Below are 26,021 nucleotides of genomic sequence, written 5' to 3'. Positions count from 1 at the left end.
TAGCCTTCCCGGCTGTGAGTTCGCTCGGGTCAGCCGGTACCGCCCAACACCCAGCGACAGGTCGCGGCGCAGCCCTCCAGCCCCAGCCCCACTTACTGGCGGCGATCACAGCCCGGCGGCGCGTGCACTCGAGCGGGCCCGGCAGGCAAGAGCAGTGGGATCCGAGCGGGCGAGCCCCGCAAGTCCACACCCGGCAGCGCGTGGCATCCAGCAGGCACTCGCCGCTCCGCGGCCTCCAGTAGCAAAACAAACAAAAGGCAGAGTGGCTTCTAGTGGGGACGACCGGCCGCTTTCCCTGGAAAAGCTGCCCTGCAGCTCCCCTCGCTGGCCCCGCGCGGCCCTGCACCGCGGTCATCTCCCCGACGCTCGGCAGAGGGCAGCGCTGAGCTCCCGGGCCCCACCAGACCCGCCACCTGCCAGGCTGGCTGACCCAGCACACCCAAAGAAGGGGAGCCCTGCTGAACATTTTCCTGCTTAAATGTAAATCAGTGCGATTGAATTGTAGACTCACAATGTCTCAAAACAGCAAATTTTGGTGTCTGAATTTAACCACAGTAGAAAAATGCTGTCAGCATTGTTGCAACTTAAGTTTCTGGATGCAATCTACAATCTCCTTTCCACGCAGCTATAGGAAATCAAACACTATTTCCGGCGGTTCTCAACCGGAGGGTCCCTACTCCTTGGGGAGAGAGGGCATCTAACACTCTTCCACAAGTGGTCACCTAAGAACATCGGAAAACACAGATATTTACATTACGATTCACAACAGTAGCAAAATTATAGTTACGAAGTAGCAACCAAAATAATTTTTCCACAGAAGGAACTGTACTAAAGGGTTGCAGCATTGGGAAGATTGAGAACCACCAGAACAAACTCACATCATAAATTATATAGTAAAGTTATATTGTAAAGTGGACGTGGTGCTGTACACCTTTAATCCCAGCACTCAAGAGGCAGAGGCAGGCAGGTCTATGTGAATTCTGGGTCAGTTTGTTCTACATAGTGAGTTCCAGGGCAGCCAGGATTTTGTAAAGAAACCCTGTCTCAAAAACCCAAATAAACAAACAAACAAACAATAAAATTGTAGACGTCCCCTTAAATCATCTTAAGGGACGGCTCTGAAGCATTTTGAAAAAATCCAAACTACTTCTCGAACCCTGGACTCCATTGTTCCACAGGGGTGCTCCTAGAAGTTAGTAAAAACAAATTGCTGGGCCTCACTCCACAGATTCCTGGGGTAGTTGCTACGAGTCTGGAGACCCACACCGTTCTAAACAACACTGTTTTGACCAATACATCAGTAACCCTTTTACACTGTTGGTCTTTTTGTGAGTTTAACTGTCCCCGTTCAGGCTTGGCCTTGACACTGAGGTGGAAGCGGAAAGGTCAAGAGTACAAAGCCACTGTGGGTTACACAAGAGCTTGTCTCAAAAATAAAATAAAATAATCCCCAGCCCACCACCATCTCAATGTCCTTCCATTACTTACTTCTGAATCCTAAAGACTGGAGGCAGTCTCCCCCTACCTCCCCGAATTTACCTACGCTCCAATCACTTCCTCCTTTCGCTTCTGCTGAAACCTACAAGATGACAGATTAAGCTGTCATTGTTTATCTACCTCTCCGCTTAACTCTATGATAGCCAACCCATAAGGCAAGTGAGAATCACAAACCATCAGCAGTGAACGTAAGACAAGGAGCCTAATTAGCCACATGGTGCTCATGAAAGGCAATCTTTAAAGTAACTAAGATGATTACGTTTAGTCTAATTGAATGGTCCAAGCCAGTCTACCCTGTAAATAGGCAAACTATCTTGGTCTACTTTTGGTAGAGGTCCATTGGGTTACTAAGTAGCTTGGATTAGTAACTCTGGCCTTTGGGAAATTATAAGCGGTAAATACATGTTGTGATAATAAAAACCAATGATGGGGGCTACTGGATACAATGGAGTCCAACTGAAATATGAATCAGCTACTGTGAGTTCTAATTGTGCTTTAATGAAACAAGAACTCTCACTGTGAAGCAAACAGTGTTTCAATAAAGCAGGTACCTAATTTCTCTTCACAAATATTTATTACGCTTTACTATTTTGACAACTTGTTAGAAGAGTAGAAAACATCGGTGTTAATTGGCCAGCCTACCTTGAACATTCAACACTTGGAATGAAACTGACTAGTTCTGAAACTATTTCAAATCATTCTTCATTTGAACACTGATCTTTATAATTCCAATCACATCTGTTATACACTGTGGAATAATCCTTCTGCAGGCTGGGATATGGATTACTCTCACTGGTTAATAAGAAAGCTGATTGGCCCATAGCAAGGCAGAATAAAGCAAGGTGGGAAAGCCAAACTGAAAACGCCAGGGGATAGAAGGGCAGAGTCAGAGACGGGAGCCAGCCCCCCAGGAAACAGGACATGCTAGAGGACAGGTAACGCTATGAGCCACGAGCCAACAATAGATTAGTAAAAATGGGTTAATTTAAATGTAAGAGCTAGTTAGTAATAAGCCTGAGCTATTGGCCAAGCATTCGTAATTAATATAGAAGCCTCTGTGTGTTTAACTGGGACCAGGTGGTCAGGACAGAAAAACTCAAGCTACAATTATAAAGCATTTTTTTTTCATTTAAAACCTGATTTTAAAGGGATAACTGGAAGAAAACATTTTCTCGGAAGACCTACATTTAGAGCCTCCTTTTAAAACAAAGAAAATTATTGAATGTTTGGCCTCCACTGAATATAAAGGTAGTTTTTTTTTTTTTTTTTTTATAGGTAGTTAACTTAATGTACAAATATAAAAACATCCATAGAAAAGGGCTGTTCTAAAACATAGGATTTAGGCAAGATGTGTCCACTGGTGTAATAGTGGCATGGAGGTGATAGGTAAACTGCTTTCTGATTGGCTCTGAGACCTGCTCCACAGGAAGGAATTCATGTCTGAGACAGTGAACCTTGTCAAAAGTCCATGGCTCAGGAAGTTATAGGTCCTATGGAGGAAACCCATGACTATTGTTTTACGATGGACACGTGGTTAAACTTCCTTTTAAGTATTTGTTTACACCCAGAGACTAGCGCTGCTCTCAACCTTACCTAGTCAGAGAAAGTCTTCTGCAGTGGACAAGAGTTAATGCAGAGACTAATCACTGGTCAAAGTGATGCTGTCTTGGGGTGGAGGAACAGGTTCCTTTTCTCTGCTGATTAAAGAATTAAGAAGCAGGGAGCTGGAGAGACGGTTTGGCCATTAAAAGCACTTACTGCAAGCCGGGCGGTGGTGGCGCTCACCTTCAATCCTAGCACTTGGGAGGCAGAAGCAGGTGGATCTCTGTGAGTTCAAGGCCAGCCTGGTTTCCAAAGTGAGTTCCAGGAAACGGCGCAAAGCTGCACAGAGAAACCCTATCTCGAAAAACCAACAACAACAACAAAACAAAAAACTGAAAAAAAAAAAAAGCACTTACTGCAGGAGGTGGTAGTGAAAGCCTTTAATCCCAGCACTCTGGAAGCAGAGGCAGGCGGATCTTTGTGAGTTTGAGGCCAACCTGGTCTATAGAGAGAGTTCCAGGACAGGCACCAAAGCTACTCAGAGAAACCCTGTCTTGAAAAACAAAAACAAAACAACAACAACAACAAAATAAATAAAAGCATGTACTGCTCTTATGGAGGCCTGAATTTAGGTTCCCAGAATTTATGTGAGCTGGCTCACCAGTCACCTGTAACTCCAGTTCCAGGAGATCCAAACCCTCTGGTTTTCTTGGGTCCTCTCACTCACATGGTGCACATAAACTTATACAGATGCACATACACATAAACACAAATAAAAGTAAGTCTTTTTAAAAGAGGAATTAGCTGTGTGTGGTGGCGCACGCCTTTAATCCCAGCACTTGGAAGGCAGAGGCAGGCGAATCTCTCTGAGTTTGAAGCCAGCCTGGTTTACAGAGTGAGTTCCAAAACAGCCAGGGCTGTTACACAAAGAAATCCTGCTTTAAAAAAAAAATTTAAAAGGAACTAAAAGGCAGGAAAGAAATCTTGGGTAGTCCCAGCAGAGCCATCATATGATACTGAGGATTTGAGATCCCTTCCTAGGGTTCTTAGTCTCATTAATAAGAGAATTTAAAAATGGACACAAGGAGAAGCTCAAGAACAAGGAAAACTATAGGGATGGCAAGCTGTAAACCATGAAATGCCAAGAGGAAGAGAACAGAGCAGACCAGCAGGCATGGCACCTGCAGCCACATGACAGGAAGGGTAACTTTGGAGAAGGAGCAAGGAAGCTTTTAGTTAGGGAGTTTAAAAGCATAACTTAGGCTCTGGCTAAAATCTTAAAGAAAAAGACAGAAAGAAAAAAAAAAGTCTTCAGGCAGACCTGAACAGACAGACCCAGGTGAACACTTAATGCTGGCTTCTAGACAATGCACTGGAGGTGGGAATTCTGGGAAGGAAAATTACAATATGAACCCACCTTCCTAGGGGTGGTCCCCTAGCCAAGTCCCTGACCTATCCCACTAGATTAATTCTTAAGGACAGTCTCCATCTAGAGGTGGATTCCATTAATTACAAAACGGTGGCGCATGCCTTTAATCCCAGTGCATGCCTTTAATGCCCACTCTGGAGGCAGAGTCAGGTGGATCTCTGAGTTCGAGGCCAGACTGGCCTACAGAGCGAGTTCCAGGACGGCTAGCAATACACCACAAAGAAATCCTGTCTCCAAAAACCAAAAAACCCGGCGAGAATAAGTGACAGTCCTTAGCCCCAAATGGGACTTCTATATCCACTCCCCAGCCTCCTGCTCCCGCAACATTAAAGAAGATGGGGTGGAGAGAATGCAGATGGCGGGGAGTGTCCTGAAATGCTGTTTTCTGGACACGACATGATAGTTGTACTCATTAACTCACTGCAATTATGATTATTTCTACAAAATGAAACCAACAAGACCAGGCAGTTTCCCAGCAGGCAACATTAACTGGACTCGGTGGATGACAAACTAAATCAATAAGCAACATACAAAGGATTTGCAATTTCTTACTGTAATCAAGTTGCACCCTTCCCTTTTACCTCCATTTCTTTGCCGAAGACGTGGTTCATTTATGAGCTCCAGAATAAAGTAGCACAATAAAAATTTAAATTCTGTGAAGTCGGGTGAATGTAGAGTCCTGGTGGTTAGGTCCTGACACTTACAGAAACTCAATAAATGTTGTCTAAATGTCTGTCAAAGGCTATGAAGCCCGTTAAGTTTTGCTAGCATATGCCTGGAGGTGAAAAAGTTCTAAAACGTGCAATCCGAGTGCCTTCTATTGACGTGGAATCGGATGTTTGGGCTTTAAGAAGTGGCACAGGGTTGGGGGTGGGTGGGTGTTAAGTTCCGGCTCAATGTGGACCAGCCGACTACAAATCCCAGCGTGCCTCGTTACGTCGTCCCCTTCAGGAGTCGAGTTTCAGGTCTAGGAGAAACACGTTCTCTCCCCGTTGTATTGTGGGATCTGTAGTTCGACGTGCCTTGCGTTGGCTGTTACCACTCTCCGGCCGCACACATGAGCGTATGTTTTCCTCGGTCCAGAGTCTGTGGGGTGCAATGACTGTTGGGTTATTACTCTTCCCATTCTGACAAGGCACCCAGTGCCCAGGGCGCCTAACCTACTGTTCCCGAGCGTCCAATTAGGATCGACTCAGGGGCACTACCCCAAACTCAGGTCCAAACATTTTGAGCTAACGTCTGCTTCCTCCTGCCTGGGTGTCCTCAGAACCAGACAAGCGGGTTGAACGAGGCAGCCTGGCCAAGCGGAGGGCTGCACACAGTAGGCCCATCACCCTCGCCTGCACCGGGCGGCTGCTAACCAAGCAGGCGGCGGCGGCGGCGGCCGTGCGCATGCGCGTCGCGGCGGCGCAGTTTCCGCAGCCGAGCCGGCAGCTCCGCCGCTGCGTCCAGCTCTCCTGCTGTTGGGCCGACGCTCCGGTCCTCGCTCGGTGCTCGGCCTCCGCTGGCGACCGGCGACTCCTCCGCAGCTCGAGGCCCCGGCCGCCGCAGCGCGCCTGCCCCCGGCCCCCTGTCCCGCGAAGATGGCTGCTGTACGCCGGGCCCGCAGTTACTGCCGCTGCCTGGTGCGCTTCTCCGACCGAGAACTCTGCTAAGCCCCGCTGCAGCAGACGGGCAGGAGTAGACACCGGGCAGCCGCCACCCCTCCGGGAGCCGGGCGCGGGGAGCCCCTCGACGGGGCCGGCCGGCCGGCCGCCAGCATGGTAACCGCGGGAGGGGGGCGGGCAGCGAGGGCCGGGCCGTCGGGACGGGGAGGGAAGGCCCGCTTCGGCGGCTCAAGACTGTGCGAGCAGGGAGTGGGGTCTGAGGTCAGCGCTCCTGGCCTCTCTGCACGACGGAGGTGGCCCTGGCCAGCGGAGGCACTTGTTGATTGCTCCTGTTGTGGCAGCCGGGCCCACAGACGGTCTCCGCAGTTTAGGACGCACGCCCCCCCCCTCCCCCCGGGGCTCCAGGGACCGGGTGTGAGGATATTGGCCGACTGTCCCTGCAGACTTGGAGGGCTCCCGTCTAATTTCGTGGTAGCCAGGGCCTAAGCCACCTCTCTGTGTGCAGGTGGAGAGACTGCACTAAGCCCCATGTCTGACAGCCTCAGGTCTCACGGGACTGTTGCATGGAATATCTCGTCTCTGCAGTGACTAAGAAACTATGCTCCGGCTAGGGCTGAATGAATTAAGAATGAAAGATACCAGATGCGGACGAGAACACTCAAGTGGTTGTCGTTCCTTAAGTGAATTGGCTGAAACGACTTATTTGGTGCAGCTAACCTGGCGCACAGAAAACGCACTAATTGATTATTATTCTAAACTTTCAAAAGTAGTTCCCTGACCAAGATTAAGTCCTTAACCTTCGTATTTAATTAATCCCATCTGTGAGGAAACTAACGCAAGTATACAATGATGCTTGAGCAATTTTCACTTACGAAAAAAAGCGAAAATTTCCTAACCGCCTATGTATTTCAAGTGGCACTGAAATTGACCAAATGTAGTAAAATTTCAGATCATACTGTCAAAAATCAGGTTAACAGTGGATTCTGCTATAATACAGAAACTCAGGGAAAAGCCTTTCTTATTATAGGTTTCCCATTTTCTTATCTTTGAGATAGGCATTCTGTATTCAACTTTAAGTTTTTTTTTTTTTTGAGCCTGTTACTAGCGTGGCATGATGTGGATTTTGGTACAGTCCCAGATCTTCAGTATTACCAAACCTATAACGTGTGGTCTATGATAAACTTTTAATCGTGGAATGTCATATCTGAAAAGATGACCCAGAAATAACCAATTTTCTTAATAGATCTCTCTTCTTAAATTGTTTTTAAATTTGTGTGTGTGAATGAGTATGAGTGTATGTGCTGGATAGTTTTACGTCAGCTTGACACAGCCTAGAGTTATCTGAAAGGAGGGAGCCCCAATTGCGAAAATGTTTTCATAAGATCCTCTGTTGTGGGTGGTGCCATTCTTTGGCTGGTGGTCCTGGGTTCTATAAGAAAGCAGGCTGAGCAAGCCCTGAGGAACAAGCCAGTAAGCAGCACCCCTCCTTAGCCTCTGTCTCAGCTCCTGCCTCCAGGTTCCTGCCCTGTTTGAATTCCTGTCCTGACTTCCTTCGATGATAAACAGTGATGTGGAAGTGTAAGCCAAATAAACCATTTCCTCTGCAAGTTGCTTTTCGTCATAGCATTTCATCACAGCAAGAGTAACCCGAACTAAGACAGGATGTCATGTATGTGCAGGTGCCCACAGAGGCCAGAAGAGGGTTCCACTCCCTTGGAGATGCTGTGTGCTGCTGGACATGGGTGCTGGTAACCAAACTCAGGTCCCCTGGAAGAATATCAAGTCCTCAACTGCTGAGCCATATCTCTAGCTCCACAGTCCCTCCAAAGAAAGGAAGAGACCACAGTGTGGTTGCATATATCTTATATCTCACACTTCCATTCTTCCTAGCATTCAGGAGTCCCAGGCAGGAAAACCACTGCCAAGGCAAGGCCAGCCTAGGCTGTACAGACTGAGACCTTGCTTCAAGGAACAGAAACTCACTAGGCTGGTGTTCTACCAAGCATTGTGGAATGTGTTTGATCCTAAAGGTAGCAAAGGTGACCAAGATGTGTTCTCTGCCTTCACTGTGCTCATTCCACTGAGGGAAACAAATCATTTCAATACAAAATTAAGGTAACAAAAAGAGAATTAAGAAAAGCTTCCAAGATGAACCTTTACCTGAATCTTGAAGATAAGTCAGAGCAGCTAAGTGAGGTCCAGGTCCAGAGAGCAAGCAGCACCCTGGTGTGAGCAGGAGAAGCTCTTCAGCTCAAGTGAGTTTAGTCTGACTGCCAGGCAATAGCTAGAAGGCTGTCCTGCTAAAAGGACATTCTTCTGGACTCGGGCCCTCTCTTATTTGCTATGCTTAGGGTTTGCAGTGATAAATCGACTCTTAAAGAGAAGCATGCTTCTCTGTGGAATCCATGCATTTCAAAGTCCCTGATGTATTTCCTAGTATATCAGTTTCTTATTACAGCAGAATACCTGAGATAAAGAATTCCATTTATAAAGGTTCTAGAGGATCAGCTCTGGGATCCAAGTGGTTCCACTGCTTTGAGCTTCTGATGAAACAGCACATCATGGCAGGAACACATAAACGAGGAAACTGTTCACCTCATGAGCCAGGACACAGAAAAGAAAGAGGTCCCACATCTGTTTCAAGGATTTGCCTCTCTATGATGCAAGCACTCCCACTAGGCTGGATCCTACCAGTTCTTTCAATGTCCAGGAGTGCCAACCTAAGTACCATGCCTTTTACACATAGACCTTTTGGAGGACAGCTGTCCGAGCCCTTTTATCCAAACCCAAGGTCCAGACTTAGAACAAATGCTTCTTTCATTTATGTCTTCACTGCTGTGACCTTTACAGAGCACCAAGCATTTCACCCTGTACCAGCTAGTCAAGTGTTACTGCCCCCCTGCTTTGAGTCTGGTTGCCCGAGATAAGGTGTGAGCAGAGCTTGTTTATGTTATACTGGTGGTGGTGCAAGTGTGTCTGGTTGCTCTGTTCAAAGAGCTGTGGTAATAAACCTTTCCTGTCCTGGAAATAACTTACAGTTAAAATGTGCTATTATAAAAGTTGCTGGTTTTGGAACTACCTGGAATTGCTCTTTTGGCTTTTTTTCGGGGGTGGTCTGTATATGTGTTTCCCTGAGTGTGCAGGTCCATGTGTGTATGAAATTGTACACACACCCCTCTGCATTGTGTGTGTAGATAGTTGAGACAAGAACATTGGTTTTGGTATTATCCCTAGCTAACCTTCAGTGTCCTTTCCCACATTACCACATTTCTGTGTAGACTGCTCACATTGAGTGTTGAGCAAGTTCCCCTTGCTGATAAGCTATTAGCTAACAGACTGGACTGAGGCAATACTTTATTTTTCTGGGAAGTAGAATTCATTTTAGTCATTTAATTTACTGAAACTAAAAGGATACAATGGAAATAGTAAAAAGAAACATTTATTAAGCCCAAAGCTACATGCTATAATTCAGTCCACCTTTATTCTACTTGAAGCCACTACAATGTGAAAGATTGAGTTTCTAATAGAGATAAAATAGAGGAAGTTGGTTTGGTTGGGATATAGCTCAGTGGCTCAGTGGTAGAGTGCTTGTTTACTCTGTGCAAGGCTCTGGACTTATTTCCTCAGCACTAAAAAAAGGAAAAAGAGAAGGGCTTTTCTTCCTTCCTTCCTTTTTTTTAAAAGACAAGGTCTCTTTCACTGGCCTGGAACTCAGTATGTCACTAGGCTGGCCTTGAACTCAAGGAGACCTGCCTGCCTCTTTCTCCTGAGTGCAGAGATTAAAAGCGTGTGAGACCGTGCCTGGCTGAGATACCATGCCCTCTGAAGTTGATTCCCTGAATGTATGTCACCCTCTGGGTGCTGGGAACGGAACCTGGGTCATCTGGAAGTGCAGAATGCTCTTAACTGCTGAGCCATCTCCAGCTCCCAAACTGAAGACTCCCAACTGAGTTGATTCTACGGTATAACAAGAGTTAAAGTCAACTTTTCTTTCATTGGTTTCATTTAAACTTATCAAAGTAGATCATGTAGAGAGAAGCAATTGTATTTCGTTGGCACGAAACGTCACAGCCTCTATAACATGCTGAGCTTTGTGAACACAGAATTGTTCTGGAAAGTTTTTGCTTTTAGTTAGGCTGAAATACTTGTGTTTGGAACACTGGTGATAGGACTTATTGGCTGCATTTCAGGACACTTGGGTTCCTGCTGGAAAACACATTACCTGTGAGGTGGTCTTCAGAGAGCCACGGCGACTTACTAGACTTTATTCTATTTCCTTTCCTAGACCCAGGCACAATTTATAGAAAATAAGAGGCCAAAGAAACATTTACTGATAGCAAATTCTAGATTCAAAATGACTTGTTTGTTTGTTTCAAGACAGGGTTTCTCTGTGTAGCCCTGGCAGTCCTGGAACTCACTCCATGTAGACCAGCTGGCCTCGAACTCACAGAGATCTTTTCCTCTGCCTCTGCCTCCTGGGTGCTGGGATTAAAAGTGTGCACTACCACTGCCTGGCTCAAAATGACTTTTGGATGAGTGGTATTGATATTACACTTTTGGGAACAAAATTTTAAGATTCATGGTGATACTAACACTCCTGTGGCTTAGAGTAGAGAATATGCTTTTCTGACTCATTTTCCTTTGGAAATAAACAGCAGGGTCCTAAATGCAATGTACAGCCTTGATATTCAAAGTGGGTTCCACAAACTCAAAAGTGTGGTACTAGTTAAGGGTTGTTAACAATTAGTTAACAGTTAAGTAGATCACAAAGGGAAACTCGTGTTTGCCAGTTTCTGACGTTGTTTTGGTTTGTTCTCCTCAGGCAGAAGCAGAGGAAGATTGTCATTCTGATGCTGTCAGAGTGGGTGATGATGAAAAGGGGAGCCCTGCCGAGAGAGACCTGCAGGTATGCTCTTCAGTGCTGTTGACTGCTGGTCCCAGTGGGGAGCATTCGTCAGCTCTTTGCGTGGAGTTTAGCTGGACTTTCATAGTCTCTGTTGTTGGTTTGTTTTTTGTATGTTGCCTTGGCCATCCTGGAACTTTCTCTGTAGACCAGGATGACTTCTAACTCAGAGATCTGCCTCTGCCCCCCAAGTACTGGGATTGATTAAAGGCAGGCACTACCAGTGCCTGCCTGGCTTTGGACTTTCATATTCTTTATAGCATACTTAAACCATACTTTTTCTGTAAAAATAGCTGTCAATAACCACAGCTTTGGAGTTCAATATATAGTCTTAAAATTTTTTTATTACTTTTATTTATTTGTGTGTACATGTGTGTGCCCATGTGGAGGTCAGAGGATAATTTGTGGGAGTCATTTCTTTCCTTTCACCACATGGAACTCAGGGATAGAACTCGGGTCATTAGGCTTAGCAGCAAGTGCTTTTACCCACTGAACTATTGCTTTGCTCCCCAGAATGTAGGTTTAAAGTATTCAAAATAATACATAAGCATGCCTCAAAACTCTTAACCTTAAATAACAAGGTTGATCACTTACGAGTTTAAACTCTGCATGACAAAAGGCATAGTAAAGTTGAAAGAAATCACTAGAACAACTGCTTGCCATGTGGACAAAGGTTTAGAAACCTCAGTGTATAGATCATGTGCATAAATCAGAGGAACAAAAGACAGAAAGGTGAACGGGATAGTTAATGGAAAAACATGAATGGCTGTTAAATATTTGAAGACATAATAAGCCTCATTAATAATTTAACTCGTTTATGGAATAATGTCCAATTCTGTCTGGACTGTGAAAACACTTACACATTCCACTTGAGATTATAAACGGCCATTATTTTTCTGGAGGGTACACAAGCAATGTGCATCAAAATTAAAGGTATGCATTCCCTTTTGATGCAACAATTCTCCAGGAAATTAAATCTAAGGAAATAACAGGGAAAATGAGTAAATATACTAGTTCAAAGATTTCTGTCATAATATTACAACATACATGGAAAAGTCTCACACAACCTAAATATCCATTACTTGTTCTAAGGAATGGTGGTACCATAATCTGAAATACACTGTAGCCATTTACAAGGATGAGATAAATCTTGTATATTAAACTCAAAATTACTGTAATTAAACTGATCATTGAACTTGTAAGTGTTATAATACTTGTTCATTTAGTACATTTCATTTAGTAAATAGTGAATGCAGCTAAAGATTCTGCTCGTCCGTCATGACTGTAACATGTTAGAAGAGTTTGGGAACCAAAGCCCTGCACAGAACATTTTTAGAACATCTATAAGACACCTTTTCAAAAAGTTAGCCAGAAATAATAGACAGGATTCTGTTAGAAGTGGCCCTCTTCTGGAGGAGAAGTGTACTGGTTTAAGCTCTCAGGAGGAAAGCAGAATAGAGATTGCTCTTCAGGACGCCTAAGAGTCAGAGCCTTGCAAGGGAGGATGGGAGAGGGAGGCAGAAGAGGAAGAAGCCCAGCTATAGTGCAGTCTTAGTGGAGTGCCTGAGCTGGTCCTGTGGGGTTCTGAGGATAGATTGCTTTCACCAGGAGTCAGGTCATTACGTGGGCACCCCAAAGGCAGTGTGACCCTGCTGAGGCAATGCCCAGATGGGATGATAACTTGGCTGTTTTCAGAAGTTGGAGTAACAATTTCTTTCTTAAAGGCAGTCTACCACATAAGGGGCTTGACTTTTTCTGTGTTTTATATTTAAATGATCTGTGTTTAGAAGGATTTCCTGGACTTTGGGCTGACCTATAGAAGTTTTTAGTAGCTTTGTAATATCTACTGGATGTGCATTAGTCACAATTGTTCAGAACCTTATAAATTCAACCCCTAATTCAGGGCTTCTATTTTCAATTCTAATTAAAATTTAATTCTTCGGTATTTTTAGGCTTTTTCTTGTATAGACAGACTTACTTTGAACTGATATTCATTCTTTAAAGTTTTAAGCAGAAAATGATTTTTTAAAGTATGTTTACCAGGTATTTGGTTAAAGAGAGAGAGAGTGACTGTTTTCTGGCCTTAGAATGACAAGAATGTGCACTGAAGTCGACTCTGGACATATTGCTAAGTCACTCCAGAGTTACACTGCCTGCTCGTGGTGGGGCCTCAAATATCCCTTTGTTACAGGCACAGCTCCAGATGTTCAGAGCTCAGTGGATGTTTGAACTTGCCCCAGGTGTGGGTTCCAGTAATGTAGACACTCGGCCTTGCAGGGCAGGAAGAGGTGCCATACTGAAAGCAGCTGCAGACACCAAAGGAAGGCAGGAGCTGGCAAAGGAAGAAAAGTTAAGTGCTGAAATGCTCTAACAAATTCACTCTTTTTTGCAGCACATAGAGATTTATCACTGGCATGATTCATCATTAGTCAACTCTGATGATAGAGATGTGCTTGTAAAGGAAAATAATGTTTTTCTGATGTGGAAAAATTTTTAACCAGTATTCCTGCTTACTTATTCTTTACAACTTCTAATTGTCTGGGGTGGTGTTATTACTATGGGCTTTGTTGTGATGTAATGAGAAATGTCCCCCATAGCCTTCCTTGGGCGTTTGAGTGCTTGGTCCCTAGGGACACTGTTTGGGGAGATGTTGGAGAAAGCATGTCACTGGAGGGAGCTTTGAGACTTGAAAGACTCAGCCATTTCAAGTTTGCACTCTGCTGCATGCTTGCTGTTAGATGTGAGCCCTCAGCTTCCTGTTCTTGCAGCATGCCTTCACTCAATCCCCCACCCCCACCCCCTACCCCATGGACCCCAAACCTCCGGAACCATGAGCCCAAATAAAACTTTTCTTTTTTATAAGTTGCCTTGGTCATGGCATTTTACCACAGTAACTAATAGAGCCTTTTTCCTATCACCTACCATTTTCATGTAATGTTTGTTGTTAATTTATTGCCTCGTAAGATTAACCTAGTCTCTTAAAGAAAATGGATGTCTGAAATTTACAGTAGAAGCCAAAGGCAGAGGTGGATATTTCCAAATACTCTTGCCTTTTCAAAGGATCTTTGTTTGTTTGGTTTTTTATGTTTGTCTTAAGACAGGTTCTCATCCTATATATAGTCCGGGTGGCCTGGAACTCACTGTGTAGGCCAGAGTGGCCTAGAACTTATCATAATCTCCCTGCCTGAGCTGCCTTATGCCTTTACACATCTCACTTGGCGTTGGACTCCTGGCTCTTTGGGAGCTGTAATTGGGTGTTTTGTTACATTTTAAACTGAACATGTTGTCATGTATTTCCAGATGTGTATTTCCTTATCTGGACAGTTTGTAGCTGTTCACACTGGACATACTCTGCATGCCAGCTACTTGCCTGACCCTGTCACTGTCCTCTTACATGGGCTGTCATCTTCATGCCACCACATCCTAGCAGGGTGCTCCTTGGAGCAGAAGTCTTTAATGAGGCAGAACGTGTTAGCCTTTCCTTTTATGGCTTATAGTTTTTGTGTCATTCATATGCAAGAGCCACCTATGACCCCAAGATATTTTTTTTTTGTTTTCCCTGTTTTTTAATAGTTTTGTATTTTGCTTTTGAGTTCATAAACAATTTTGAGTTATTTTTATGTAAGCTGTGAGGCTTATGTCAAAATCCATTATTTTGCATGAATGTATAGTTTCTGTAGCATCATTTGAAAATGCTGTCATTTTACTATAAATGTACTTTCTATTTACTTATTTATTTTTGTATAGGGTTTTATGAAACCCAGTTTGACCTCACATAGGATGATCCTGCTGCCTCTGCCTCTCAAGTGCTGGAGTTGAGGTCTTGTGCCACCATACAGGTTTGTCTACTTACCATACAGATTTTCAAAAATAAATTTTTTTTTTACCTTCTTATTTCACAGGCTCGAGAACTCTTCCTGAAGGCAGTAGAAGAAGAACAAAATGGAGCTCTCTATGAAGGTAAAACCCCACTTCTGAATTGTAGCTCATTAGTGATCAGTGTTTTCTTGTGCTGCAATTTATTGGGTATAGAACATTCTCCTCCTACTATTTGAAATTATTTTTTTAAGTTAAAAACAAAAATTTGTCTAGGTACAGTAGTGCATGCCTGCAGCTGGAAGATCCTTACATGTTTGAGGCCAACCTGGTCTACATAAAGAGTTCCAGGCCAGCCAGGGTTACATAGTAAAGACCCCTTTTCATAAAAATAATGAATTAGTTGAAATAAATGAATTGTGTATAATTTGTTTTCAAAATACATTGCCGGGCAATATTATCATATTTGTAAGATGAGTAAAATAAGTTTTTTGTATTTAGTTTTATATTAGTTATTCATTAATAAAATAAAAAGCATATTGTGTTCTTTTCATGTGTGAAACTATTTTGGATTCATGAACTACAAAAGATGAAATCAAAGAACAAAGAACACATAGGTGGTCTTTCTAAGATTGACTTTACATCTTACCCAAGGCAGGCGTTATAGCTTTTGTCTCCGCAGGCCCCACAGAAATGCATTAGTAAAATGGAGAGGTAGCTCAGGGGTGTGATCCTTGCCTGCTGTGTGTAATGCATGACCTAGGTTCTATCTCCAGCAAGGAGCAGATTAGATAATGTACACATAAACAGAGTGATCCTTTCCATATTAAGTTTTTTTGGTGGTAATGATAGTAATTGGAGCATGAAAAAAAAATGCTTGAGATTAAGTCCTTTGAAAACACATGGAAAATAACATCATTTGAAGTTACGGTATTTATTTGGAAATTTCTTCCACTGATATTTTTATCCATATTTTGAATATCTAACTGGTCAAGTCCCTTATTAGTCTGCATTAGTTTGTGAGGCCTCACCCTGTACTTAATATATAGTACTAGACTCAGAGTGTTGGAAACATTTCAGAATATAGCCAATTGAATGAACTTCATCCCAAAGGAAAAGAGCTAATCAGTTTTTTCAGTTCCAGATTCCAGTGGGGAGAGATGAGGGAGTGTCACAGCTATAAACTGCTTACCCACAAGAGTTGTGAAAAGCAGGGTTTACGCTGGGCATAGTAGTGCATACCTGTAATCTCAGTGCTTGGAAGGCCGAGGCAGGAGGGTTGCCTCAAGTTTGAGGCCAATATCAGCTATATAATGAGTATACAGGGCCAACCAGGGAAACAAGACTCTGTCTCAAAGAAAAAAAAGAAAAACAAAAATAAATAATGAGTTTTATGAGTCTAGAGAGATGCTCAGCGGTGCTCACAACTTCCTGTAACTCTGGTGCCAGAGGATCTGACACCCTCTTCTGTCCTTTTGGACACCTACACATATATAGAAATGAAAAATAAATTGGGGGAAATCCCAGGAGGCCTCAACCCTACACAAAAAAAAGACAGGAAACTAAGGTATTATGAGAACGGAAGAAAAAGTCATCCCCAGGTTGGAGTACACCCACACCAAGTAGTCAACCCTGAAAACATACACACAGGTAACATATAGCTTGAGCAGGTTATATGTAGGAATATATATGTATCTACATGCATGTGCGATGTTAACAATTAATTAAAAGAAAGAGGCCATGGATTTGAAACAGAACAAGGAGGGTATATGTGAGGGTTTGGAGGGAGGAAAGGTTGTAATTATATGTATAAGCTCTAAAAAGTAGAAATAAAATATTTCAAATAAAAGTAATGATATTTAAAGTTTATTTAGCTGAATAAGGGCACACTGGGGTAAAGGAAATTGGATTGGAAGGATGCATTGCAAATCTCTTAAATCTAGCATTTCATTTTTTTCAACTTTGTGACACAGGAAAAATTCATCCAGAAGTAATGATTCTGAGCTATAACAATTGCATTAACAAGTGGAGTCCCAGAATCATGTCTAATGAGTCAGAGAGGGTGGGAAAACATGGAAAGGATGAGAAGATAGTCCCCTAACCTGTTAACTTTGAGAGGATTGGAACCTGAGCAGCATAGTTTGGAGATATGTTTGTTCAGTTTGCTACTGTTGCATGTTTGAAGTATTCAGCTGTTCATAAAGAAGTGTGCCAACCACAGGTAAGGCAGTCAAAGTCACTGACAGAAATGTGTGGCCGTAGCTAATTCAGTTTTATCCCTTCTTTTAGCCATCAAGTTCTACCGTAGGGCTATGCAACTTGTACCTGATATTGAGTTCAAGATTACTTATACCCGGTCTCCAGATGGTGATGGCGTTGGAAGCAGCTAGTGCGTATATAATTGTTCAGACAGTAATGCATAAAGTTTATAAGTTAAGCACTTTTTGCCATTCTCTGAACCTGCTAAGAAGGTGATGCTGATTCTGTCACTGTTGTGTTTAGTGTGTCCATGTTTATAAGTAGACTTATTTAATTAGAGAAATTTTAAGAATTAGCCGGGTAGTGGTGGCGCACGTCTTTAATCCCAGCACTTGGGAGGCAGAGTTAGGCGGATCTCTGAGTTCGAGGCCAGCCTGATCTACCAAGTGAATTCCAGGAAAGGTGCAAAGCTACATAGAGAAACCCTGTCTCGAAAAACCAAAAAAAAAAAAAAAGAAAAAAAAATTATATTTTAAGTAGATGTAACAAACATAAGGTGATGAAAGTTTTCAAATTAAATTGAAAAGAATAAATTAAAGAATATATTTCAACCTTCTGAAATCTGTTTGAAGTGGAAAGTACTAAAATGTGGTTAGGCTAGTTGATAAATATATTAATTAATGCTTGAAGTTGGTGGTAGGTGTATAGAACTTCATTTTACAAGCCTCTGTGTTTGAATCTTTTTGACATTTCAAAAAAGGCATCTCATTAGAAAAATGCTAAACTATAGTGATTTCATTCTCTTAATATATATAGAATGAGCATTATTAAACCTGTCAAATAGCATTGCCTAAAAGCATAGGTGCAAGGTATAAGCATTGAGAGAAATCATGTTTAATTGTACCTGATAGCACTTCCATCAGTTCGGAAGAAGCATTGATGGTTTAAACGGAAAAAAGTATATTTCAAAGCAGTTACAAAATTCTTTTGACCTAACTTTTCCCCAAAGCCCAGCTCGATGGCATTAAAAGCAGAGGTGTTTGTGCCCAGGAGGAAATGTCAGGTTCAGATGGGCATTACAGGGCTAGGAATATAGCTCAGTTAATAGTGCTTACCGCCCCCCCCCCCCCCCCCCCCCCGCCCCACACACACACACAAAGCCCTGAGTTTGATCCCCAGCACCGTGTAAAATGGGTGTGATGGCACCTACCTATGATCACAGCACATGGGAGGCTGAGGAAGAGAATCTGTTTAGCATCATCCTTGAATGTATAGTGAATTGAGGGATAGCCAGAGCCATGAGTCCCTGTCTCATTAAGGGATGGGGAACCAATACATAGAGTTTTGTTTTGCTTTTTTGGATTTTCATTACAGGGTTTTACCATGTAGCCCTGGCTGTCCTGGAACTCACTTGGGAGGCCAGGCTGACCTCAAACTCACAGAGATCCACCTGCCTTTGCCTCCTGAGTGCTGGGACTACAGGTTTGTGTCACCACCATCACATAGAGTTTTACTAAGGAATTATTCGCTACTATATTATTTGTTCTGTCTTGAAATAATACAATTATGTTTTTCAGCATGCATGCTTATCACCAATGTTTCTAATTATTTTAAGTTAGCGTACAAAATGATGTGCTTCATCTTGGGGTGTGTGTGCCTGTGGTGTAATTCAGCTTTGTTCATTCTCCTTCTTTCTTGTTGGTCCTCTTCCTCCTCCCAGAACTAGTGTTCCTTAGCACAGAAAAATCAACATTCAAGAACTGGGTAAATCATATCATAAACATCCAATGAAGTCAGTATGAATTGCTGTTTAATTTTCAGCTCATAACACTGTTCACCAAATTAGAGTTAACAGCGTGAAGTAGTTCATACTTGATGAATCATTTGGACTTTTCCTAAATCATCTTTGAATCTGGATGGAGTTACCTAGACATGGATCTTAGTCAGGTTTATAGCTATGTGCTAGGTGCTTTAAGAAGAGAAAATGCAGCCAGGCGGTGTTGCACACACCTTTAATCCTAGCAATTGTGGGACAAAGACAGGCAGATCTTTGAGTTTGAGGCCAGACTGGCCTACAGAGCAAGTTCTTGGACAGCCAGGATGGTTACATAGAGAAACTCTTGTCTCAAAAGAAAAACAAAAACACTCAAAAAAAAAAAAAAGAAAAAGAAAGAAAGAAAGGAAAAAATGTATTTGTTTATAGAAACCCAGATGTTATGGGTACTGTCTAAGGATTCAGTCAAATTTGTATTGCCAGATCCATCAAGTTTGTGTTACCTTATCTGTTAGGTTTGTGTTACCAGATCTGTGACGTTCTGAGGATTCTGTTTTGGGGACAATTCCACCCCCCCCCCCCCCATCCCCCACCCCCTTGAAGTTTTTTTGTTTTGTTTTGTTTGATTTGATTTTTTGACACAGGCTTTCAATATGTCTGTGTTGAAGTTTTAGTAGATGGGTCATTGAGTTTATCTAGGGCCAACCATATCTGCTTTCTGTATTATGAAATGCCTTTCCTGTTTTCCTAACTCCATGCTCCTGCAAGTCTTTTTGTAATTCTGATCATCTTTAAGGTTAACTTCCTCAAAATAGAAAACTAAAACAACCTTGCATCTATACATCCGTAAATATTGGTACATGATTTGTGGATCATAAGACTTGTTCAGATTCTTTAGGGTAGTGTGACAGATTAAGGCAATTTCTTTAGAAAACTTAGCAACTCAAATGGCATCTGCATTTTTTTTTTCATATAGTCAGAAGGGATTGGATCACTAAATAGGGGCTGGAGAGGTGGCTCAGTGGTTAAGAGCACTGACTTTATTTTAGATGGCCTGGGTTCAATTCCCAGCATCCACATGGCAGCTCACAACTATAACACCAGTTCCAGGGGATCTGATCCCTTTTCTGACCTCTGGGGGCTCTGCATGGTACACAGACATACAAACAAATATCCCCCCCCCACCAAAAAAAAAAATTTCACTAAAGAACTTATACAAAATTTTCAAATTGCTTAATTTTTTTCACTAACTCATAAAACCTCTACAATTAAGCTAATTAAATCTCAATTCCTGAACCTAAAAATCCTAACTCTTTGGATAATTACCAGAACATTTTTGTTTGAACAACTGGTATGGTGCTTTGTAACAAGGCAGGACATACAATAGCACATCTTTTAAAAGAAGGAAGGCCCGGCAGTGGTGGCGCACACCTTTAATCCCAGCACTGGGGAGGCAGAGGCAGGCGGATCTCTGTGAGTTCGAGGCCAGCCTGGTCTACAGAGCGAGATCCAGGAAAGGTGCAAAGCTACACAGAGAAACCCTGTCTCGAAAAACCAAAAAAAAAAAAAAAAAAAAAAAAGAAGTAAGAAAGTTTGTTTTTTTGCTGAGTTTCCAAAGTCATTTTGAAGGTGCTATGAAGAAACAGGTTTTAACCTGTGTGCTCTTATGGCCTGAGGCATTCAGTGACTTACTCCCTTTCGTTTCAGCATTGAAGATAATGAGGATGACAGCAAGGTGGCAGATCTCTTGTCTTACTTCCAGCAGCAGCTCACATTTCAGGAGTCTGTGCTCAAACTGTGTCAGCCTGAGCTTGAGACCAGTCAGACTCACATATCAGGTGGGTGGTTTCTTGGTTGTTTTCACTCAGAAACACTTGACCCTTAGTGCAAAGTCAGATAATTAGTGTCCTAGTTCCAGATGTGATGGGCAATCTAATTATAATAGAAGTAGCTATAGATGTAAATCTGTGCTTTTCAGAATCTAAAAGAACAGAACTGGTGACACAGGAATTTGGGATGACATACTTTTTTCATTGAAGCCCTTTGGAAACTGGAGGAATATGGTTTCAGTAAGCACATCAGACAGAGTGTACAGTGGTCCTGATAAGGCAAAGTTTTCATAAGTTACATTTCATATATTAAATACTGCTTATTTATGGGAGAACTATTTAAAATGTTCCTAAATGAAAATAGCTTTAGTGTTAACTGTAGGCAGAGTTTTCTGCTGCTCAGCTCTGGCCCACCAGCTGCTCCCAAATAACCACACAGAGACTTAATATTAATTATAAATGCTCGGCTGATAGCTTAGGCTTGTTTTTAGCTAGCTTTTACAACTTAAATTAACCCATTTCTATTAATCTATGTGCTGCCCTGAGGCTCGTTTACCTCACCTATGAACTTCCATCCTGTTTGCTCTATGTCTCATAGTGTCTCCTCTGGCTCTGCTCTTCTTAAAATTCTGCCTAGCTACTAGTTGTTTTTATTAAACCAGTCACAGTGACATATGTTCACACAGTATAAAGGAATATTCCACATTTCCTTTTTTGTCTAAATTAAAAAAAAAAAAGATTTTGGTTTTAACATACTAAAATTATATATAACAAAAACAGTTACCAAGTAAGAATTACAGTTACACTGTCTAGTCAAGCTGGGTGTTGGTGGTGCATGTCTTTAATCCCAGCACTCTGGAGGCAGAGGCAGGCAGATCTCTGTGAGTTCGAGGCCAGCCTGGTCTACAGAGTGAGTTCAGGAAAGGCGCAAAGCTACACGGAGAAACCCTGTCTTGAAAAACCAAAAAGAAAAAAAATCCAGTTATTTTGTATTTGGCAAATTTAGAGAAAATATTCTATTATTTATCTTGTCTTTGTGAATCTAAAATTTCATACCTTTTGTCATAACTAAGGAAAACTTTAAGTCTAATTATTTAGTCTTTAACTCCATCAAAGACCTAGAAGATGTTAGGTAATGTTACCTAATGACAGGGACATCTGGCTGCCAGGACAGTCACCCAAAGTTCTTTTGTAACATTGGGGCATCCGTCTTTCACCTATAGCCCTACTATATCTGACAGACTTTTCTGAGGAGCAAGGAATTTTGAAGGACTGTCTTACCTTGTATTGGCAAAGTTTGGTAGTTGCTTTCTTTTACATCCTGTGGGTCCAGTTTGGACAGTAAATTGTCAGCAATTGGAGGCAAGGGCGGTGTTTTGCCCAAATGGCAAGCTTTTTCTGTAAAGAAAGCAAACTCCATACAGAGTTTCTTTGACGCCAGTCATCCTCTTTTGAAGTAAATTGGTGCTGTCAGGAGCAGATGTGTCTCACCGTCATGAAAAGCCTTAGGTTATTAAACATATTAAAGGTCATATTCTGTAGGTCTTTGAAGTGTTTGAAGACCACCTATCTAAATATATCTGTTTAACCTTGCAAACATACCTAAAATGACTACAGGTTTGATTATTATAGATGACTAAGTACTAATCTGTATTTCTTAATTATACATTACATTTTTAAATGAGCTGCATAAACACAATACCCCAAACAAAAGTAGAATCATACATACAGTATAACAAAATTAACTTTAAATTTGTATCAATAAACCAAAACCCATACCAATGTAAAATATTTTGAGATTAATAATTGATTTTTGGATTAAAGTAGATTCCCTTTTCTATATCACATCCCCCTTTTTCATTTAGAAAGAGATCTTTGAATTTTAACTCCTTTGTTTAGTTTTTTTCCTAACTATAACCAATAACAACTTATAACCAACCCCCCTAAACAATTACAAACATCCATAACCCATCTTTTGGGAATGTGGGTGGTTGTTTTTTTTGTTTTGTTTTGTTTTTTGTAGACTGCTTCCTGCTGTCTTGGGGCACTGGCATCTTTGGGGGAACCTTGAGAAAATCAGGATAATTGTTAAGTTTTGGCTGAAGTAGTTAGTGAGGTTGACCTATCTTAGCCAGCAGCCTTGAAACTGTTTTGGATGCAGAACTCTGAGGAAACTATAACAGGCATTTTGAGATGCTGGACCACCTGGATCATCCATTTTTATTGGTGTTTGGTTTCCTTGCTCTGAAAATACATAAACTTTTAAAGGTAACATACATGTCTATGTTAATGGAAGTATAGACTTTGTGTTGTACACAAGTTAGCCAAAGATGATTTTGTTTTGTTTTGTTTTATGCTTGAGCAAGTAAAGTATGTTACATGTTTTGTAGTTTTTCTAGGTTTATTCTTTTATGTCTGTAGCCAGAATTTTCAGTGGATCTTCCCTGGTTAAACCTGATTGATGCCAACCTGGAATGAATCCATAGCCTCTCATTTCCTGTGGAAATAAAAGCATAACCTCACCCCAAAGCAACACACCTTTTGATTTCCATTTTGAAGTTAAGATATTTTTAAAATATATAGGTTGGTTTAATCTAGCAGCTTTTACAATATGTCTCTTAGCAGCTGTTGGTCTTTTATCAGCAGTCAAAAATTTCAAAGACAATACAGTAATATGCAGGATCCAGACTCTGTGTGTATTTCTCATCTGTTTGTGACTTATATTTTATATATATATATACATATATATGTATATATGTATGTATGTATACACATATGTATGTATATATAATTTTTTTTACTTTAGTCCTTTTTTAAGAACTTTTTTTTTTTTTTGAGACAGGGTTTCTCTGTGTAGCTTTGGAGCCTGTCCTGGACTAGCTCTGTAGACCAGGCTGGCCTCGAACTCACAGAGATCCGCCTGCCTCTGCCTCCCCAGTGCTGGGATTACAGGCATGCGCCTCCACTGCCCGGCAGACTTTATTATTTTTAAACTTTTTTTTATTCTATGGCCGTATATATCCTTTTTCCTTTCTCTCCCAAGCTTATGTATATTTTTAAACACACTGTAACCCGTTGAGAAGTTTCTTTTGTCTGGATCTGTCTTTACTGTGTATCTGTAATCTTTTTTGTCTGCTTGAGCAAAACTTAAACCACTGTGTAACTTAGCTCATGGCGTGTTAGCAGCTGGCTCCTCCTCCCTGGGGTCCCTGAGAGCTTAGCCTCATGGCGGAGGTACAGGAGATCCACATTTACCACCCCAACTCTGGAAAGTTTTTAGGTCCACACTGCCACCAAGTAGCGTGCTGCCTGCGGCTCATAAACCCCATTTAAGTGATCAGTAGCAGGGCCTTTTAAAAGAGCCACATTTGTGTTTGCTGCTACCAAGGAGCCAGGAAGCCGCCTCTTAAAGGAGCCATGCCTCTGTTTGTTGCTAGCACTGAGCCTATCCAGGAGGCTATGTTTGACTCCGATTTTATGTGGTTAGAACTTTTTTTTTTTTAAGATTGATTTATTATGTGTACAGTGTTCTGCTTGCCAGAAGAAGACGCCAGATCTCATTATAGATAATTGTGAGCCTCCATGTTGTTGCTGGGAATTGAAGGACCTTTGGAAGAGCAGCCAGTGCTCTTAACCACTGAACCGTCCAGCCCTAGAACCTTTCTTTTAGCTTTTTCGGGTTTTATGTAGATCTACATTGCCTGATGGTGGGCACCATTTGTAGGTGGAGTTTTTCATTGGGACTGCCGATCAGCTCTGCCCCACAAGCCACCCCCAAATAACCACACAGACTTAATATTAACTATAAATGCTTGGTCAATAGCTTAGACTTATTTTTAGCTAGCTCTTATAACTTAAATTAACCTATTTCTATTAATCTATGTGCTGCCCCAAGGCTTGTTTACCTCATTCCATCATGCTCATTCTGTGGCTTATGGCGTCTCCTCAAACTCCATCCTTCTTCCCCAAAAGTCCTGCCCTAGCTACTGGCCATTTAGCTTTTTTATTAAACCAATCACAATGATATATATTCACACAGTATAAAAGAATATTCTACAGTTAACTATATGAATCACATTTTTTACATCTATTTTAATATATCTCAGTGATAAAATAATTTTACAGGGGAAAATGGTTCTTTAGGTAGCATCAAATCTATGCTGAAAAACAAAGAAGCCCATATGTTGGTGTAGGAGCCATTGTTTACTGCTGGGAAGTTAAAGTGTGCTCAGCCTGTGTCTGAGCAGCATGAGGCTGTGATGTACAGGTTTCTAGGAATGCATAAATGCACTAAGACTATAGGGGAGTCACTGAAGGATGGTTTTCTGTTTGCAGTCCTGCCTATGGAGGTGTTGATGTACATCTTCCGATGGGTGGTGTCAAGTGACCTGGACCTCAGATCGTTAGAGCAGCTGTCGCTGGTGTGCAGAGGATTCTATATCTGTGCCAGGTACTCATTTTTAGAGGTGACTCAGACAGTGAAGACAAAGACAATGGCCTTTTGTCAGTTTTGACAAAAAAAAAAAAAAAAAAGAAAAGAAAAAGCTTGATGTTCTGAGTAAAAGCTTAAACAGAAACTTTGCAAAGCTGTACTTAATGTGATTTTGCTCAACTCTCAGCATTTAAAGGTTGGAGTGTACTGGATTCCCAGAGTATAGCATACTGTGAAACAGTCACAGTCACATTGACTCCTTCCACAGTTCCTAAGACAGTTCAGTTGATATGGAAGTAAATACATTCACAGTGTTTGATAGGAATGCTAAACCCATTAGATGTTAAGGATTTAAATTGAGCTTTCCTGGAATTTTGTTTTGACCCCTTAAATAAACAATTGTATACTTTAAAAACGTTATAGCATAAAGAGTAATCATAGCTCAATATGAAGCCATTTGCATCTGATCTTCATAGATTTCTTATATAAAAATGTATACATAGTCCTTAACATCTAAAATTTTTTTATGACTTTAGTCCTTAAAATTCAAATGTATTGTTTAAAAATGGCATAATTCCATTTAGAATCTAGTATTTTGCATAAACTATTTGAATTATTCAAAGCCTGGGTTTGTAATAATTCTGTGTGTTAGTCTGCTTCATAAATAACCGCTGAACAGCTAGTGGATTGCTGCCAACCCTTAGAAATTAGTGAACCTATCAGTATTACTCCATTAATTATAGGTGGGATTACATGACAGTTTGGTAAATAAAGCAAAATTTCTGGAATGGAACTTAATATATCATCATAAAATGAGTAATTGTTAAAAGAAGAAAATCTGGGACTGGAGAAATGGCCCAGTGGTTAAGAACACTACAGCATGCCAGGTGGTGGTGGCGCACACCTTTAGTCCCAGCACTCAGGAGGCAGAGCCAGGTGGATCTCTGTAAGTTCGAGGCCAGCCTGGTCTACAGAGTGAGTTCCAGGAAAGGC

The 26,021-nt window shown here is 41.7% G+C and overlaps 2 protein-coding genes across 3 annotated transcripts in view; one reads left to right on the top strand and one right to left on the bottom strand.

Moving 5' to 3' along the window:
- Cilk1 (ciliogenesis associated kinase 1) overlaps positions 1-5,825 on the bottom strand; it is a 59,148-nt gene extending 53,323 nt beyond the window's left edge. The window contains exon 1 of one of the 2 annotated variants that reach the window (XM_036192001.1): positions 5,050-5,825. The gene's annotated coding sequence lies outside the window, so the exon portion shown is untranslated. Of the gene's footprint in view, positions 1-96; positions 320-5,049 lie in introns of those variants that run through there. The other variant, XM_036192000.1, reaches the window with a different exon arrangement.
- Positions 5,826-5,889: 64 nt separating this feature from the next.
- Fbxo9 (F-box protein 9) overlaps positions 5,890-26,021 on the top strand; it is a 33,052-nt gene continuing 12,920 nt past the window's right edge. The window contains exons 1-7 of the mRNA XM_036192003.1: positions 5,890-6,231; positions 10,898-10,981; positions 13,170-13,328; positions 14,881-14,938; positions 17,084-17,183; positions 20,475-20,605; positions 24,932-25,046. Of these exons, the coding sequence (XP_036047896.1) occupies positions 6,229-6,231; positions 10,898-10,981; positions 13,170-13,328; positions 14,881-14,938; positions 17,084-17,183; positions 20,475-20,605; positions 24,932-25,046 (650 nt within the window). The 5' untranslated portion in view covers positions 5,890-6,228. The remainder of the gene's footprint in view (positions 6,232-10,897; positions 10,982-13,169; positions 13,329-14,880; positions 14,939-17,083; positions 17,184-20,474; positions 20,606-24,931; positions 25,047-26,021) is intronic.

The sequence above is a fragment of the Onychomys torridus genome, chromosome 7 (genome assembly GCF_903995425.1).
Source record: "Onychomys torridus chromosome 7, mOncTor1.1, whole genome shotgun sequence".
Classification (NCBI taxonomy): Eukaryota; Metazoa; Chordata; class Mammalia; order Rodentia; family Cricetidae; genus Onychomys; species Onychomys torridus.
This window is presented reverse-complemented; position numbering and strand designations above follow the sequence as displayed.